The following is a 15,756-nucleotide window of genomic DNA, read 5'->3' on the forward strand; positions in this document are numbered from 1 at the left end:
ATACTTCTACTTAACAAAAATGCTTACAATTACATCCTCGTTCAGTTTCATCAACAATTCTACTCGTATGCACCCGTATTCGTACTCGTACAATACACAGCTTTTAGATGTATGTACTATTGGTATATACACTCCAATGATCAGCTCTTAGCAGCCCATGTGAGTCACCTAACACATGTGGGAACCATCATTTGGCAACTAGCATGAAATATCTCATAAAATTACAAAAATATGAGTAATCATTCATGACTTATTTACATGAAAACAAAATTACATATCCTTTATATCTAATCCATACACCAACGACCAAAAACACTTTCATTCTTCAATTTTCTTCATCTAATTGATCTCTCTCAAGTTCTATCTTCAAGTTCTAAGTGTTCTTCATAAATTCCAAAAGTTCTAGTTTCATAAAATCAAGAATACTTTCAAGTTTGCTAGCTCACTTCCAATCTTGTAAGGTGATCATCCAACCTCAAGAAATCTTTGTTTCTTACAGTAGGTTATCATTCTAATACAAGGTAATAATCATATTCAAACTTTGGTTCAATTTCTATAACTATAACAATCTTATTTCAAGTGATGATCTTACTTGAACTTGTTTTCGTGTCATGATTCTGCTTCAAGAACTTCGAGCCATCCAAGGATCCATTGAAGCTAGATCCATTTTTCTCTTTTCCAGTAGGTTTATCCAAGGAACTTAAGGTAGTAATGATGTTCATAACATCATTCGATTCATACATATAAAGCTATCTTATTCGAATGTTTAAACTTGTAATCACTAGAACATAGTTTAGTTAATTCTAAACTTGTTCGCAAACAAAAGTTAATCCTTCTAACTTGACTTTTAAAATCAACTAAACACATGTTCTATATCTATATGATATGCTAACTTAATGATTTAAAACCTGGAAACACGAAAAACACCGTAAAACCGAATTTACGCCGTCGTAGTAACACCGCGGGCTGTTTTGGGTTAGTTAATTAAAAACTATGATAAACTTTGATTTAAAAGTTGTTATTCTGAGAAAATGATTTTTATTATGAACATGAAACTATATCCAAAAATTATGGTTAAACTCAAAGTGGAAGTATGTTTTCTAAAATGGTCATCTAGACGTCGTTCTTTCGACTGAAATGACTACCTTTACAAAAAAAACTTGTAACTTATTTTTCCGACTATAAACCTATACTTTTTCTGTTTAGATTCATAAAATAGAGTTCAATATGAAACCATAGCAATTTGATTCACTCAAAACGGATTTAAAATGAAGAAGTTATGGGTAAAACAAGATTGGATAATTTTTCTCATTTTAGCTACGTGAAAATTGGTAACAAATCTATTCCAACCATAACTTAATCAACTTGTATTGTATATTATGTAATCTTGAGATACCATAGACACGTATACAATGTTTCGACCTATCATGTCGACACATCTATATATATTTCGGAACAACCATAGACACTCTATATGTGAATGTTGGAGTTAGCTATACAGGGTTGAGGTTGATTCCAAAATATATATAGTTTGAGTTGTGATCAATACTGAGATACGTATACACTGGGTCGTGGATTGATTCAAGATAATATTTATCGATTTATTTCTGTACATCTAACTGTGGACAACTAGTTGTAGGTTACTAACGAGGACAGCTGACTTAATAAACTTAAAAAGTCAAAATATATTAAAAGTGTTGTAAATATATTTTGAACATACTTTGATATATATGTATATATTGTTATAGGTTCGTGAATCAACCAGTGGCCAAGTCTTACTTCCCGACGAAGTAAAAATCTGTGAAAGTGAGTTATAGTCCCACTTTTAAAATCTAATATTTTTGGGATAAGAATACATGCAGGTTTTATAAATGATTTACAAAATAGACACAAGTACGTGAAACTACATTCTATGGTTGAATTATCGAAATCGAATATGCCCCTTTTTATTAAGTCTGGTAATCTAAGAATTAGGGAACAGACACCCTAATTGACGCGAATCCTAAAGATAGATCTATTGGGCCTAACAAACCCCATCCAAAGTACCGGATGCTTTAGTACTTCGAAATTTATATCATATCCGAAGGGTGTCCCGGAATGATGGGGATGGAATGATGGGGATATTTTTATATATGCATCTTGTTAATGTCGGTTACCAGGTGTTCACCATATGAATGATTTTTATCTCTATGTATGGGATGTGTATTGAAATATGAAATCTTGTGGTCTATTATTATGATTTGATATATATAGATTAAACCTATAACTCACCAACATTTTTGTTGACGTTATAAGCATGTTTATTCTCAGGTGATTATTAAGAGCTTCCGCTGTCGCATACTTAAATAAGGACGAGATTTGGAGTCCATGCTTGTATGATATTGTGTAAAAACTGCATTCAAGAAACTTATTTTGTTGTAACATATTTGTATTGTAAACCATTATGTAATGGTCGTGTGTAAACAGGATATTTTATATTATCATTATTTGATAATCTACGTAAAGCTTTTTAAACCTTTATTGATGAAATAAAGGTTATGGTTTGTTTTAAAATGAATGCAGTCTTTGAAAAACGTCTCATATAGAGGTCAAAACCTCGCAACGAAATCAATTAATATGGAACGTTTTTAATCAATAAGAACTGGACATTTCAGGTAGTGTCTTCGTAGGTGACTCACAAGTCGGTGACACCTCATGATGGCTCACAAGTCGGTGACCCCTTTTGTATTGGCGGGTGATTCACAAGTTGGTGACACCCTATGGTGATTCACAAGTCGGTGACACCTCTCAGTGGTTCACAAGTCGGTGACCCCTTTTGTATTGGCGGGTGATTCACAAGTCGGTTACACCCTATGGTGATTCACAAGTCGGTGGCACCTCTCGGTGGTTCACAAGTCGGTGACCCCTTATGTTGTGGCAGGTGATTCACAAGTTAGTGACACCCTATGATGATGCACAAGTCGGTGACATCTTTGCGAGTTGGACTCGACGTTATTGGTCGACTATAAGCCGGTAGTATCATAGCAGGAGAATGGTTAAGCATGTTTATGCCTTGTTATGTTTAGGTTATATTCGTGGTGATTTATATACTAATGTTGTTGCTAGTTGTATGTTTGGTGATGCTAGCTTGTTTATGCATTATTTGCATGGTATTTGTAAGTGCATGCGTGTAGGTAAACTATATATGTATATGTATAAGTATTGCATTCACTAAGCAATTAGCTTACCCTCTCGTTGTTTATATTTTTATAGGTTGCAAGTGGCGGCTTGGGTTTGCTTGAGGACTAGTGCTTTACGGATTGCTTTAGACTTTTGATTAGGATTGGGTAGCGTTCCCAATCATCATGCTCGGTTTGGTTGTAAAGTGAACTAGTCGGATCATGATCTATCTTTTGGATACGTCAAATGAGTCCCGGGTTGTATTCCCGTTTTGTAAACTTAATCCATGTGTTGTATGTTTTAAAGGTGTTTAAACTTAATATTGTAATGATGATGTTTTGGGAAACATAAATTGACTAAGGTTATATATATTATTATGTTAAAAAGGAAAAAAATTTATGGGCCAGAAATACGACGGGTTGGGTCGTTTCAAAATGCTTGAATTGCAAAGTATGGGTGACCGAATTTACTGATTTAAGCAGCTTGAATCGTGTTTTATTTGAGGCTTTTGATCAAAAGTTATTGGCGTCTACCAATCGGTTTGTGGTGTCGAGCTTTCCGGTTACACATGCGTTTGTTGATAATCATGGTCAGGCGAATCTGGAAAGGACTAACAGCTTGCCTCCTTCTTCGGTTTACAATTCTGTTTGTGATTCGTTGAATAATTTGTCATCTAATCCAAAAACCAGTTATGTTTCGAAACGGACTTCTTGAGGTGATTTGGGTTTGAGTCCAGGTTTGGGTGGTGATTGCTCCGGTTTGAAGTTTGGGTCATTGCCGAAAAATGCTACCTCGTTCGAGTTTCCTTCTAAGCCTAGTGATGATATTCTCCCTTCAGTTGTTGCTGTGGACATTGGTGTAAATGTTGTGGATGCTTCGGTAACTGTTGGTATTCGTCCTAATAACTTTTCAAATAAGTGTGAGGCATCATCGTGTCTTTTGGATAAGGTGGGGTCTATGATGATTGACAAAAATTGTTAGGTCAGTCGAAGGACCGGTGCTCGGTTGGTCGTGCAGGTAATTACAAGACGATGGGTAAAAACAAGAATATAGATAGGGCTGATGATGTCGCCATTCGGGAAGAAATTTTAGCTGAGAAGATTGACACAGACAAGAATGGTGCCTGTTTTTTTGAAGGGGTTGTGAATGAGGGTGTAATTCCTCCATCATCGGCTATTATGATTGGTTCTGGCTCGTCTAACGTTTTAACTTATAGGATCGAGAATCGTTCAGGTAAAGGGGTTCGGTGGGACAAGATTGATGGTAAGGTGGGAAAAGCGACGGGCAAGGATCGATAAGAAAGTGTCGTCTCGGTTCCCATGTGGTCGTGTTTGTTTCGTTAATCTTTTGTATTGTTTCGGTTTTCTTCTGTTAGAAGTTAGTTGGGTTGACTTCTTGTATCGGTCTTGTAATATGGTCAATTTGGTTAGTTTTTGGTGCTTGTGGTATCACCCCGGTATGGCTCGCAAGTAGATAGCAGATAGGTTGTTTCGGTTTTTAGTTTCAAGTCTAGTCGTTTTAGCGTTGTATCTTTGTTCGGTTTGATCATCTCCGGATGATCTTTCCTTTGTTAATGCATTCGTTATTTAGCAAAAAAAAATATTTTACAATGCCATTTAAGTTCATAGATCAAGATGCCAATTACGTTCCATTTAATGTTTCCCGTAGAAATAATTTAAAAAGTGACGTTCAACTCTCAATCTTTTCTTCTTCTAATGGCGAATACGGGACACAGAGTATTCAGAAAACCATCTAATTTACCCAAATTGACAGTTATTTAGTTTTTGCCAAAGTATCATCTTTTGATTAACATCGCAATTGCACGTCAACAGACACATTACAACTAAAATCATTTACACAGCTACACATAAACTAAATCAAATCTGAATTTTGATCTGCAATATTTATGATATAAATAAATAAATATATAATTTCAACAACAGGCTGTTTTAGATTGATTCATAATGGGCCCCAGTTGAAATAGTAACCTGGGACCAGATATACAATTGTGCGTCGTAGTAACAGTAAATCACGTACCATGACACAAAATTAAATGCAATTATGCAAAGACCCCATTTCATATGACACACTTATAATGGGTGTGGGGTGGTACTGGTGGGGTGTATTCAATTCATATGATACATTCATCAATGGTTCTGACTTCTGATGATCTCCTCAACCATCACACCGCAAACAACTACGCATTTACAATTCAGATTCGTTCTATAATTCATATCATATGCTAACCATGGTCGTATATGGGTCGATCAATGTCCGTCACATGATTGGTTTTTGTGAGAGTTGACAGTTTTTCCGAAGTTAAGCTAAAACTACTTTGAATCAATCAATGAATGAACCCCCCCCCCCCCCCCCCCCCCCCCCCCCCGACACTTAACTAGAAAAAAAAGGAAGGTCAAGTTGATTTGAGGACCTGTATCAAAACGACCATTATATTCTTAATTAGCCATTTGATTGTTAAACGAAGTTAATCTCTTTCTCGTGGTGCTTAATTATAAACTTAACCTTTAAGTAGACACGTAAAGATTAATTTTTCATACTTGTTTTTGCGATCATAATACATGGCGACGTTAGAAATAATAGTTACTTTTGTTTTTTTTTTTTTATCTATTTATCCATTTTTTTTTTCTTTTTTTTTATTATGATTATTATTATATTATTTAAAAATAATAATAAAAAAATTATTTTATTTTATTTTATTTTTCCTAATTTTTTGCCGGAGGTCCACTCGGAAGCAATCTACCTATCCGTCGAATAGGGAGAGGGGTGACTTTCTCTACTTTTGTACTTTGAAAGTGGGAAATGACTTGTCTCTTTTTTCAAATAGGGGAATGATTGTCTACATCTCACCTTCTCATAAATCACTTATCTGGTATTGGGTTTTGTTGTTGTTGTTGTTGTAATCTTCATGTTCTCCTCACTAAAACCACATTCTTATTTCTTAGGGATAATTGATTCAAAATGCATCGAACTTTCACTAAAATCCTATTATATGCATTCAACTTTCAAAAGTTCTATTGTATGCATTAAACTTTGGTTTTTATCCTATTGTGTGCATTCATTTACCCATTACTCCGGTAACCGGTTGTGTTTTGGGTTTTTTAGCATTTTCCAATTAAATAAAATGTAAATGAAATGACGTGGATACAAATAAACAGCTTCTTCCATACTTCTCATTTTGGCTCCAAAAAAAACTTTTCATCTTCGCTCCAAATAAACCCTAGCTATATACTAACTGCTCAATTTATGTATTACAACAAGCTCGTTTGCTGCTCAATTTCACTATCATCGCTGTAAGTGATAGTCAGAAGGTATGTTTGCTGCTCAATTTCACTATCATCGCTGTTTTTAGGGTTTTTTTACACACATATTAACTGCTGAAACATCAATTTCAGGATGGTTGGAACGCCAATTCCAGCACGAGGTTTTGACATTGATGTGCATTATAATGGTGCCTTTCTGTTCAAGCGACTTAGGTACGATGCTGGTGAAGTTTTGCCCATCTTTATTGATAAAATTGAGTTTGATGAATTTTACGAGTTTTTGGAAAAGGAAACTGGTTTCTCATTTACTTGTTTGTATTTTACTATCCCTGGTACTACACTGTCAAATGGAGTAATGCGTTTAGAGAATGAGGAGGACTTACTTGTGTTGTATGACCTTGCTTACATGTATGGCAAAATAGATGTATATGTTGATTACTTTAGTGATGACTTAACTGAATATGTAATCAATAACTGTGATGACATAGATGAAGTTATAGATGAAAGTAAGGGGGATGAGAGTGTAAGTAAAGCTGTAGGCATAGATGATACTAAGGTGGATGAAGTTGAAGTTGTAGGCTTGGATGAACCTAAGGTGGATGTAGTTGAAGCTGCAGGGATAGATGAAAGTAAGGGAGTGAGAGTGTAAGTGAAGCTGTAGGGATAGATGAAAGTAAAGGGGGTGAGAGTGTAAGTGATAGTGAGTATGACAGTGATTACATTGGTGATGAAACTGACAATGAAAGTGATAATGCTTCTATAGATCACTTATCAGATGGAGAAGAAGAGGTAAAAGAACTTAGACTTTTGAAGGCAAATGCAAAAAAAGTACCCAACAGAGTCTCAAAACCAAAGCTCACATCAAATAATGCTCAAGATGACAATCTACTCATGGATGCAATTGGTGAACATGAGGAGTTTATGGAAGATTTGTTGAAGAAGTTAAGTAATGATGAATCAGAAGCAGGTAGTGATCCTTTTAAAGCTCTTGTCACAGTTGAAAGGTTTCCAATACATGATGAGAAAACCTATTGGAGAATGAAGAAGCCTATAGTGGGTGAGAAATACTTAAATGCAAAACAGTTTAAGGATTGTTTAACCTATTATGCCCTTGCAAATGGTTTTTCACTATGGTATCATAGAAGTTGTGAAAAGGAAGTGATTGCAAAGTGTGGGCAAAGAGCACCTAGGCTGAAACAACCAACTGAATCTAAGAAAAGGAAATATAATAGATATCCATCTACTGCAAAGGGTGAAGAACCAAAATGCTCTTGGAGGTGTTTTGGAAGAATGATGAAAGATGAGGCTTCCTTTCAGGTAATATCTATGGTTGATCAACACACATGTGTTAGAAGTTTTAGGAACACAGGTACGATTCTTTACTTTACTTTGTTTATTTCTGTTTTGTTTGATATAAACTAATTCTTCACTTGTTATGTAGATACTGGCAAGCCCATTTTGCAGGTGGGTTTGAGTATGAGGTCAGGCATAAAAGTGAAGCTTTTAAAGTTAATGAAAAAAGAAGAACTTGCAGTTGTAGGATGTGGCAATTAACTGGTATTCCCTGTCCTCATGCCTGTTCAGTTATATTTGCACTTAATAAGACACCAGAAGATTACATACCTGCATGGTTTAGAAAAGATATGTTCATGAGGGCATACACAACATTTCTTAAACCAGTTGGTGGTATTTCAACCTGGGTGCCAAACCAGTTGAATAAACCTTTACCACCAAAACCAAGAGTTATGCCTGGAAGGCCTAAAAGGAAAAGAACAAGGGCAGCACATGAAGGTGGTAGTGGGTCTAAGAAATCAAAGGCAGATGCAGGTCCAAATGCAAGTGGTGTATCAAATGCAAGTGGTAGTGGGGTAAAGGCAAGTGGTAGTGGGGTAAAGGCAAGTGGTAGTGGTGTAAGGATCTCAAGAGCAGGTGGTTCTATGACCTGTTCAAAATGTTTAGAAGTGGGGCACAACAAAAGGGGATGTAAAAATGAGGAAAAAGAAAAAGTTGAAAAGGTATCAAAAAAGGTTGGAAGGCCAAGGAAGAAAGCTGCAAGTGGGGGTCAATCTACTGTTTGAAAGTTGTGTAAGGTTTTGTAATGTTTTAATCTTTTAAAAACTGTTTTAGTTATATTGCTTTTATAAAGTGGTGATGTAATGTCTTTTGGCTGGGAAAATTGACTCAAAATGGCATAGTATGTATCAATTTGACTCAATTTTCCCTTTTTGATATTTAGTATGACTGGTAATGTGATAGTCTTTTGTATAGGGAAATGGCAGTCTTTTGTAAAGTGGTGGTGTAAACACTTATTCCCTAATTTTAATGTATGAATGTTTAATGTATATTGTGTATATTGTGTATTGCATTTGCATTTGGATTCTGCATTACATGTATTGTAAACGCTTGCATTCTGCATTTTGTTGAATCAGTTATATTGCATTATGCATTCTCCCAATTTGTAAACACTTGCATTCAGTTATATTGCACTGCATAAAAACACTGCACTTGTGCGTATAAACACTTACAATGCATACAAACAGCAAATTGGAAGCCAAATGACTATTGCATTTCATAACACTAGAACATTACATAAGGAAACCAAAAGGAATTACATTAGAACAGATTCAACAACACACTTTCATTATTCAATACAAACATACCTACTTAAAGATCAAAATACCTACTGCTATAGATAACAACACCACAATTCCTATCAATATTAAAAATAACCTATCATAAATGTCCAACTTGGACTTCAACTTCACCACCTCTTCCTTGAGTTTCAGATCGTCAGGTTGATGGTTACAAGTGTTTAACTCCAATGTTTGCAAATGAAGATCAAACAACAAATCTTTGTAGTACTGGCTTGGAAGCTCCTCATCAATAAAGTGAAATACTTTACATTTCCTTCGTTTATCCTGTAATAGCAACAACCAATTGGGGCAAATTTATAAGAACGAAAATTAGGGCAAAATTGAAAACTTACAAAATTGGGACAACTAATGAATCTTCTTCCTGGATTCTTGATAGTCCATCCCGTATTCTCATACATTCGATTACCACAATCACAGAATTGAATCTCTTGTGTTGGAGGCGTGCTGATTCTGGACGAAGAGGAATGACGACGAGTTATGCTTCTGCGATTTTCCATTAGGGTTTTTTTAATTTGGGGATAAAAAGTAAATGGGGGTATTTAGGGTTATATAAAGGAGTGATTATATCTATGTGGCAAATGACTAGGATTTGACTAGGATTAAAAAAGAGTGACTTGTTACACATCAGCAAACAACCGGTAATGGGTAAGTGAATGCACACAATAGGATAAAAACCAAAGTTTAATGCATACAATAGAACTTTTGAAAGTTGAATACATACAATAGGATTTTGGTGAAAGTTCGATGCATTTTGAATCAATTATTCCTATTTCTTATACAGTTGCTATAATAACGCCTGTACCCCTTTCATGAGCTTAAACTCGATAGGAATTAATACAAAATTTGATTAGTAGTAAATAGGCGGGTTATTAACATTAACATTAACATTAACAATTAAAATTATACCCGGGTTAAAATACTCTTGAACAGATGTTATTACAAATTTACTATTATGCCCTTCAGTCATGTTATATACGTATGGTTTCGGGTAATATGTGTCACTAACTACATTTACGTTGTTAAAAAACAATTCTAATAAAAAAGATGTCATTGAATGTATTCGAGACGTGAGTATAATATTTTGAGACCCAACTGTAAATTCACATATATTTAACCCTCACCATTTGACGATAACTAAAAAACTATATATCAAACATTATCATGTTTTTCCCCATAAATCGACATCCCTAGAACCGACCTACACTCGAGACATTTGCCACGTGTCTAATCACATATCACCTTCCTTCTTTAACTGATTCTTCCATCTTCTTCCAATCCTAACCACGTTGACTTGCCTCCATTAATCACGCACATCGCACGTGAGGGCCATTTCCGTCATTTCACACTCTCCACCCTCACCACTATATTAACTTCAACCCCCCTTCACTCTCTTCACCGCCACTCTAAAACCTCTATCACCATCACCAAACGCCGTCGTTTTCACACACTTCTACTCAAAACAAAACACATTGTTTTACTAGTGGAAATGAGTATAACCTCATTGAGGGGGATTATAGTTCTGTTAGTGTTGACCGTTACCGTAACGGTAAACGCTTGCCCACCGTCAGACCGGGCAGCTTTACTAGCGTTTAAAACGGCATTACACGAACCGTATTTAGGCATTTTTAATTCATGGACGGGTAACGACTGTTGTAATAAATGGTACGGCGTTACTTGTGACCCGAATACAAAACGGGTTGCGGATATAGCGCTCCGTGGAGAATCCGAAGATCCGATTTTTCAAAAAGCTAAACGAACCGGTTACATGACCGGTTCAATTTCTCCCGCCATTTGTAAATTAGACCGGCTTGCAAATGTAATTATCTCCGATTGGAAGGGTATTTCTGGTATTATACCTTCGTGTGTCACATCCTTACCGTTTCTCCGTCATTTCGACCTCGTCGGAAACCAAATCTCCGGCGTAATTCCGGCAGATATCGGAAAACTCAGTCAGTTAACGGTTTTAAACCTAGCAGATAACAAACTCACCGGACCGATACCGAGATCGATCTCGAATTTAACTTCGTTAATGCATCTAGATCTACGCAACAACATGATTTCAGGAACTATACCTCCGAAGATCGGTAGGCTTCGGATGCTCAGCCGTGCGTTACTTTCCGGCAACCGAATTTCCGGTCAACTTCCGGCGACAATTTCACATATCTACCGGTTATCAGATCTAGATCTGTCGTTGAACCGGATCTCCGGTTCAATTCCTGAATCGTTCGGAAAAATGGCGGTATTAGCGACGTTAAACCTCGACGGAAACCTAATATCAGGTCAATTACCGGCGACATTGATGAGTTCAGGTATAAGTATATTGAATTTGAGTAAGAATGCAATTGAAGGAAGTATACCTGATGTATTTGGACCTAGATCTTATTTCATGGTGATGGATTTAAGTTATAATAAGTTAAAAGGACCGATTCCGAAAACGATTACGTCAGCATCTTATATTGGTCATCTTGACTTGAGTCATAATCATTTGTGCGGAGCGATTCCGGTAGGTTCGCCGTTTGATCACCTTGAAGCGACGTCGTTTACGTATAATGATTGCTTGTGCGGGAAGCCACTTCGATCTTGTTAGTTTAATTTATTTTTAACTAAATTGATTAATTAATTTGATTAATTAATTGATTAATTAAGTAATTAGTTAATTAATGGCGTTCAAAGGATAAAGTTTCTGATTCCGGTTGGGTGAGTTTGATCGTTTACGGCGTCGTTATACTACGGTGATTTGTTTGTAATAAATGTGTTCGGTGAAATGTGAAAATTGAATGTCAGTGTGTTATATACCTGCAACGCTTGCTGTTATGGCAGAAAATATGTTTTTTTAATTTTAAAAATGAGAAGGTCACATGCAATTAAATTTGTATTTTAATTTTGTGATTATAATATAATTATATTTATTTATGAATTTTAATAATAAAGCAATAATACTCCGTATCTTTTTTATTTTTTTATTTTTTTTTTTTTTTTTGAAAAAAAAATATGAATGAAATAGATGAGAACTTTTCACGAAATTGTGAAAAGCCAAGCATTACAAGGAAAACTGAAATGGATTTATGTGCATAAGCCTATATCCATTCCATTCAATCATTAAACATAAATTAAGGAACAGTAGAAGCAGTATCATGTTTACATTCAAAAAAACTGACATGCGCCTCCACTAGCTTTAGAACTTTAACTTCTTGCACTTTAGTCTCCGTATCTCGGCAGACAGGGGATGATCTATTAAGATCGATTTTAACGCTAGCGTGTTGGGTCATGTGTTGGCCAACACGCCTGGTAACCATGGTGTGCTCCTCCATGTGTTAGCGGCGTGTGTGTTTCAGGCACAGGAGAAACATTGTTGGTGCTGAATTGTACTAACTCCGTCTCATTTCAATAGGTCAGTATTCTATTTTGGGCTGTCCCATTCTGATAGGCCCCTTCCATAAATAGAAAGGAAAGAAGATATTTTATTGGTGGATCTGGAGAGAGAAGATATTTCATTGGTGGAGAAATGAAGTTAGTGGGATTTCCTAAAACTGCGTGTTTTTTGTCTGTGGACTATTGGAATGAGACGGAGGGAGTAATTGGTTGTGTTTGTTTTTTTATTTTATTTTATCCTCTTTTTCACCCAACTTTTAATCAGATTTTAACACATCACCCAACACGCCACTTAACACTCCACCCCATTATTTACCAGTTACTAGCACGCTCATCAAGCACCCCACCCTCACCCAGCAAAACGCCAAAACGCCCTTCAGGGATAAAGATGGTCTAAGGGCAATCGGGTCAGCCGCCTGGTGATAAAATTTTTTATTAGTGTAGTTATATATTGAAGTCCGACGTTTAGTGTATATTTTTGTTAATTTTTGACATCTTGCCCCGTTTTTAGTTTTTTGTAAATTTTTAATGTTTTACATCCGTTGAAAAAATTTTAGATCCGTCACTGTTAATAGATATTCGTAAATCACTAAAAATGGGTATTTAATTTAATTTTAATACTGCATTATAAAGATCTCAAAAATAAAAATATGCTTGACGATATATGAAAAAATTAATAGTGTACAAAATTAATCACCACAAAATATCAATGTATCATTGTTTCTAGTCAAGGTTGCAAAATTCGCTATTCGGTGATTAATCGGTCGGGACTTTGAAAGGTGTGACAACCCGGAAATTTCCAACCAAATTTAAACTTTAATCTTTATATGTTTTCGACACGATAAGCAATATTTGTTAAGTTAAATTTCAAGAATTTTAAACTATGTTCATACATTCATTCAACCTCGACCAAGTTCCAACAATTCACGAACCATTAAACGAATATGATTATATATGTATATGTGTATATATATTATAACTTGAAACGTAAACAAAATATTAGATTAAATACTTTATATGATTGTATCTGCTTCAAAATGTTTATCAATGGAATTAGAAGATAAGATCAAATGATTGAATTATCAGATATATTGAATTATGATTACAAGTCTCTGTTGAAAGGCCCACGTTGATTTGAGAAATCTTTCCATTTTAACAATATTCGGAAAATGGTAAAGTGATTTATAAATAAGAACAAATTGTCAATCATTGAGAACTAGACAAAGGATAGTGGAAGATTGAATCTCATAAAGACTCGATTGATCTATTTAGTTTCAAACGTACAAAAACGTTTTCAGTTTAAAAAGAACTTTATTATTAAAATGTATATAACTTTTATAAATATCTAGAACCACTTTTGACAACTCATTACTTAAATAGTATGATAAAGATAACGATATTTATATTTTATTTTATTAAATATATATAACGATTTAAATTAATATTATATATATTTATACGCGTATTATACGTACATAGTTTTATACTTTTACTATACTTAAACTTTACCTTTAATTTATTTTTACTTTACTTTAACTTTAATAATTCACTTTAATAATTCATACTTTAATAATTCACTTTAATAATTCATACTTTAATAATTCACTTTAATAATTCATACTTTAATAATTCACTTTAATAATTCATAATTTAATAATTCACTTTAATAATTCAAAAATCTATTATAAATAGAATTCAATAGGTTTCATTATTTCATAGAAACTTGAAAATATTTTTCTCTAAACTCTCTCAATCGATTTACATATATATATTTACTCCGTATTATTTCAAGATATTATTAGTATACATAAAATATTACGACGGAGTGCTGTCCGAGTGATTTCGAAATTGTTTTTCGAGTAGGATAGGATTAAGGAAATTATGGGTTATAGCTATGGAGGTGATTGAGTATGGTTCATGGGTATGCTCGTGAGGTCAATATAGTGTTTATCATTTCCGTTGCGTCTACGTACCTTTCCTGCAATATTGAATCTCAATATTGATACGTGAGTACTCATAATTTAACTTTTACATACTAATAGTGTATCCCTGACTAGTGCTCGAGTATTTAGGATTATGCATGCTTGTACTTTTGATATTGCCCTTAGACAGGTTAGGTTGAATATTGAATTAGTTACACTTGCGGTTGAGATAAGGTATAAGATATGCATGTCTTTGGAAAGCTAGCAAAAAATTAAGAACTTTTCCTTTAGATATCGAATGGTTTCGATGAACGGATTAGAAGTTATAATCAATTGAATTTTCGATATTTTTATTAAAAATGATTATTATTATCGTCGTTTTTATCGTCGTTCTAGTTTTATCTTATTTTTATGATTATTATTATCTTTATCAATAAAAGGGATTTATCATTAAAAATTGTTATTTTTTTATTATTACTATCGTTATTATCGTTAAAGTTATAATTAGTATTATTATTATTATCCAATTATTATTATTATTATTGTTAGTATTATTATTATTATTATTATTATTATTATTATTATTATCATTATTAATATATATATCATTATTTAAAAATGGTTATTGTTATTGTTATTATTATTATTACTATATTATCATTAAGATAATTATTAGTATTATCGTTAATAATGTTATAGTAACTATCATTATTAATATTAGTGTAATTAAAACAAATATTTGTAACACCTAATTATTTTGATTACTATTATTATCATTATTATGAACACGATATAAAAGACGATTAAAAGCTATTAAACGAAACGATTAGGAAATAATGAGTAAGAGTATCATGATGAAATTAAAATATTATAAGATATTGATTTAGATAAAATTATCGTTCTTATTATTTTTATCATTACTATTATTATTAAAAGTATCGTTAGTATTAAAACTATCATTTTAACAAAAATTATCATTTTAATAGAAATGTCATTGTTACTATAAAATATCATTATTATTATTTTAAATAGAATTATTATTTTAAAGATAATATTAAAAATTATCGTAAATATTAAAGTTATGATAATTAGAATTATCGTTTTATCATAATGTCATCTTAGTAATTATAAATATTGATATTTTTATAATAATAATTATTATTACAAAATAATACAACTTTTACTTACTATCATTATAGATATTATTTTATCAAATAAATATGTGATACAAACATATTTTACTACGTGTAATAACTTACTTTAATAATACCTATCATATTATCTTTATGATATTAAATGAACCCTATAAATTTTATTACTTAATATATATAAAAATATATTTTATTATATAAATTTAATATAAAATTT

At 33.4% G+C, this 15,756-nt stretch overlaps 1 protein-coding gene across 1 annotated transcript; it reads left to right on the forward strand.

Moving 5' to 3' along the window:
- The first annotated feature begins 10,518 nt into the window (after positions 1-10,518).
- Positions 10,519-11,888, forward strand: LOC139877306 (uncharacterized). Its single transcript, XM_071864716.1, has one exon. It carries the CDS (start codon positions 10,581-10,583, stop codon positions 11,679-11,681), a length of 1,101 nt encoding a protein of 366 aa, XP_071720817.1. The 5' UTR covers positions 10,519-10,580; the 3' UTR covers positions 11,682-11,888.
- The last annotated feature ends 3,868 nt before the right edge of the window (positions 11,889-15,756 follow it).

Source organism: Rutidosis leptorrhynchoides, chromosome 11, assembly GCF_046630445.1.
Source record: "Rutidosis leptorrhynchoides isolate AG116_Rl617_1_P2 chromosome 11, CSIRO_AGI_Rlap_v1, whole genome shotgun sequence".
NCBI classification, from domain to species: domain Eukaryota; kingdom Viridiplantae; phylum Streptophyta; class Magnoliopsida; order Asterales; family Asteraceae; genus Rutidosis; species Rutidosis leptorrhynchoides.

Coding starts and splice junctions, on each gene's coding strand:
- LOC139877306 (XM_071864716.1), top strand. CDS start 10,581: ATGAGTATAACCTCATTGAGGGGGATTATAGTTCTGTTAGTGTTGACC.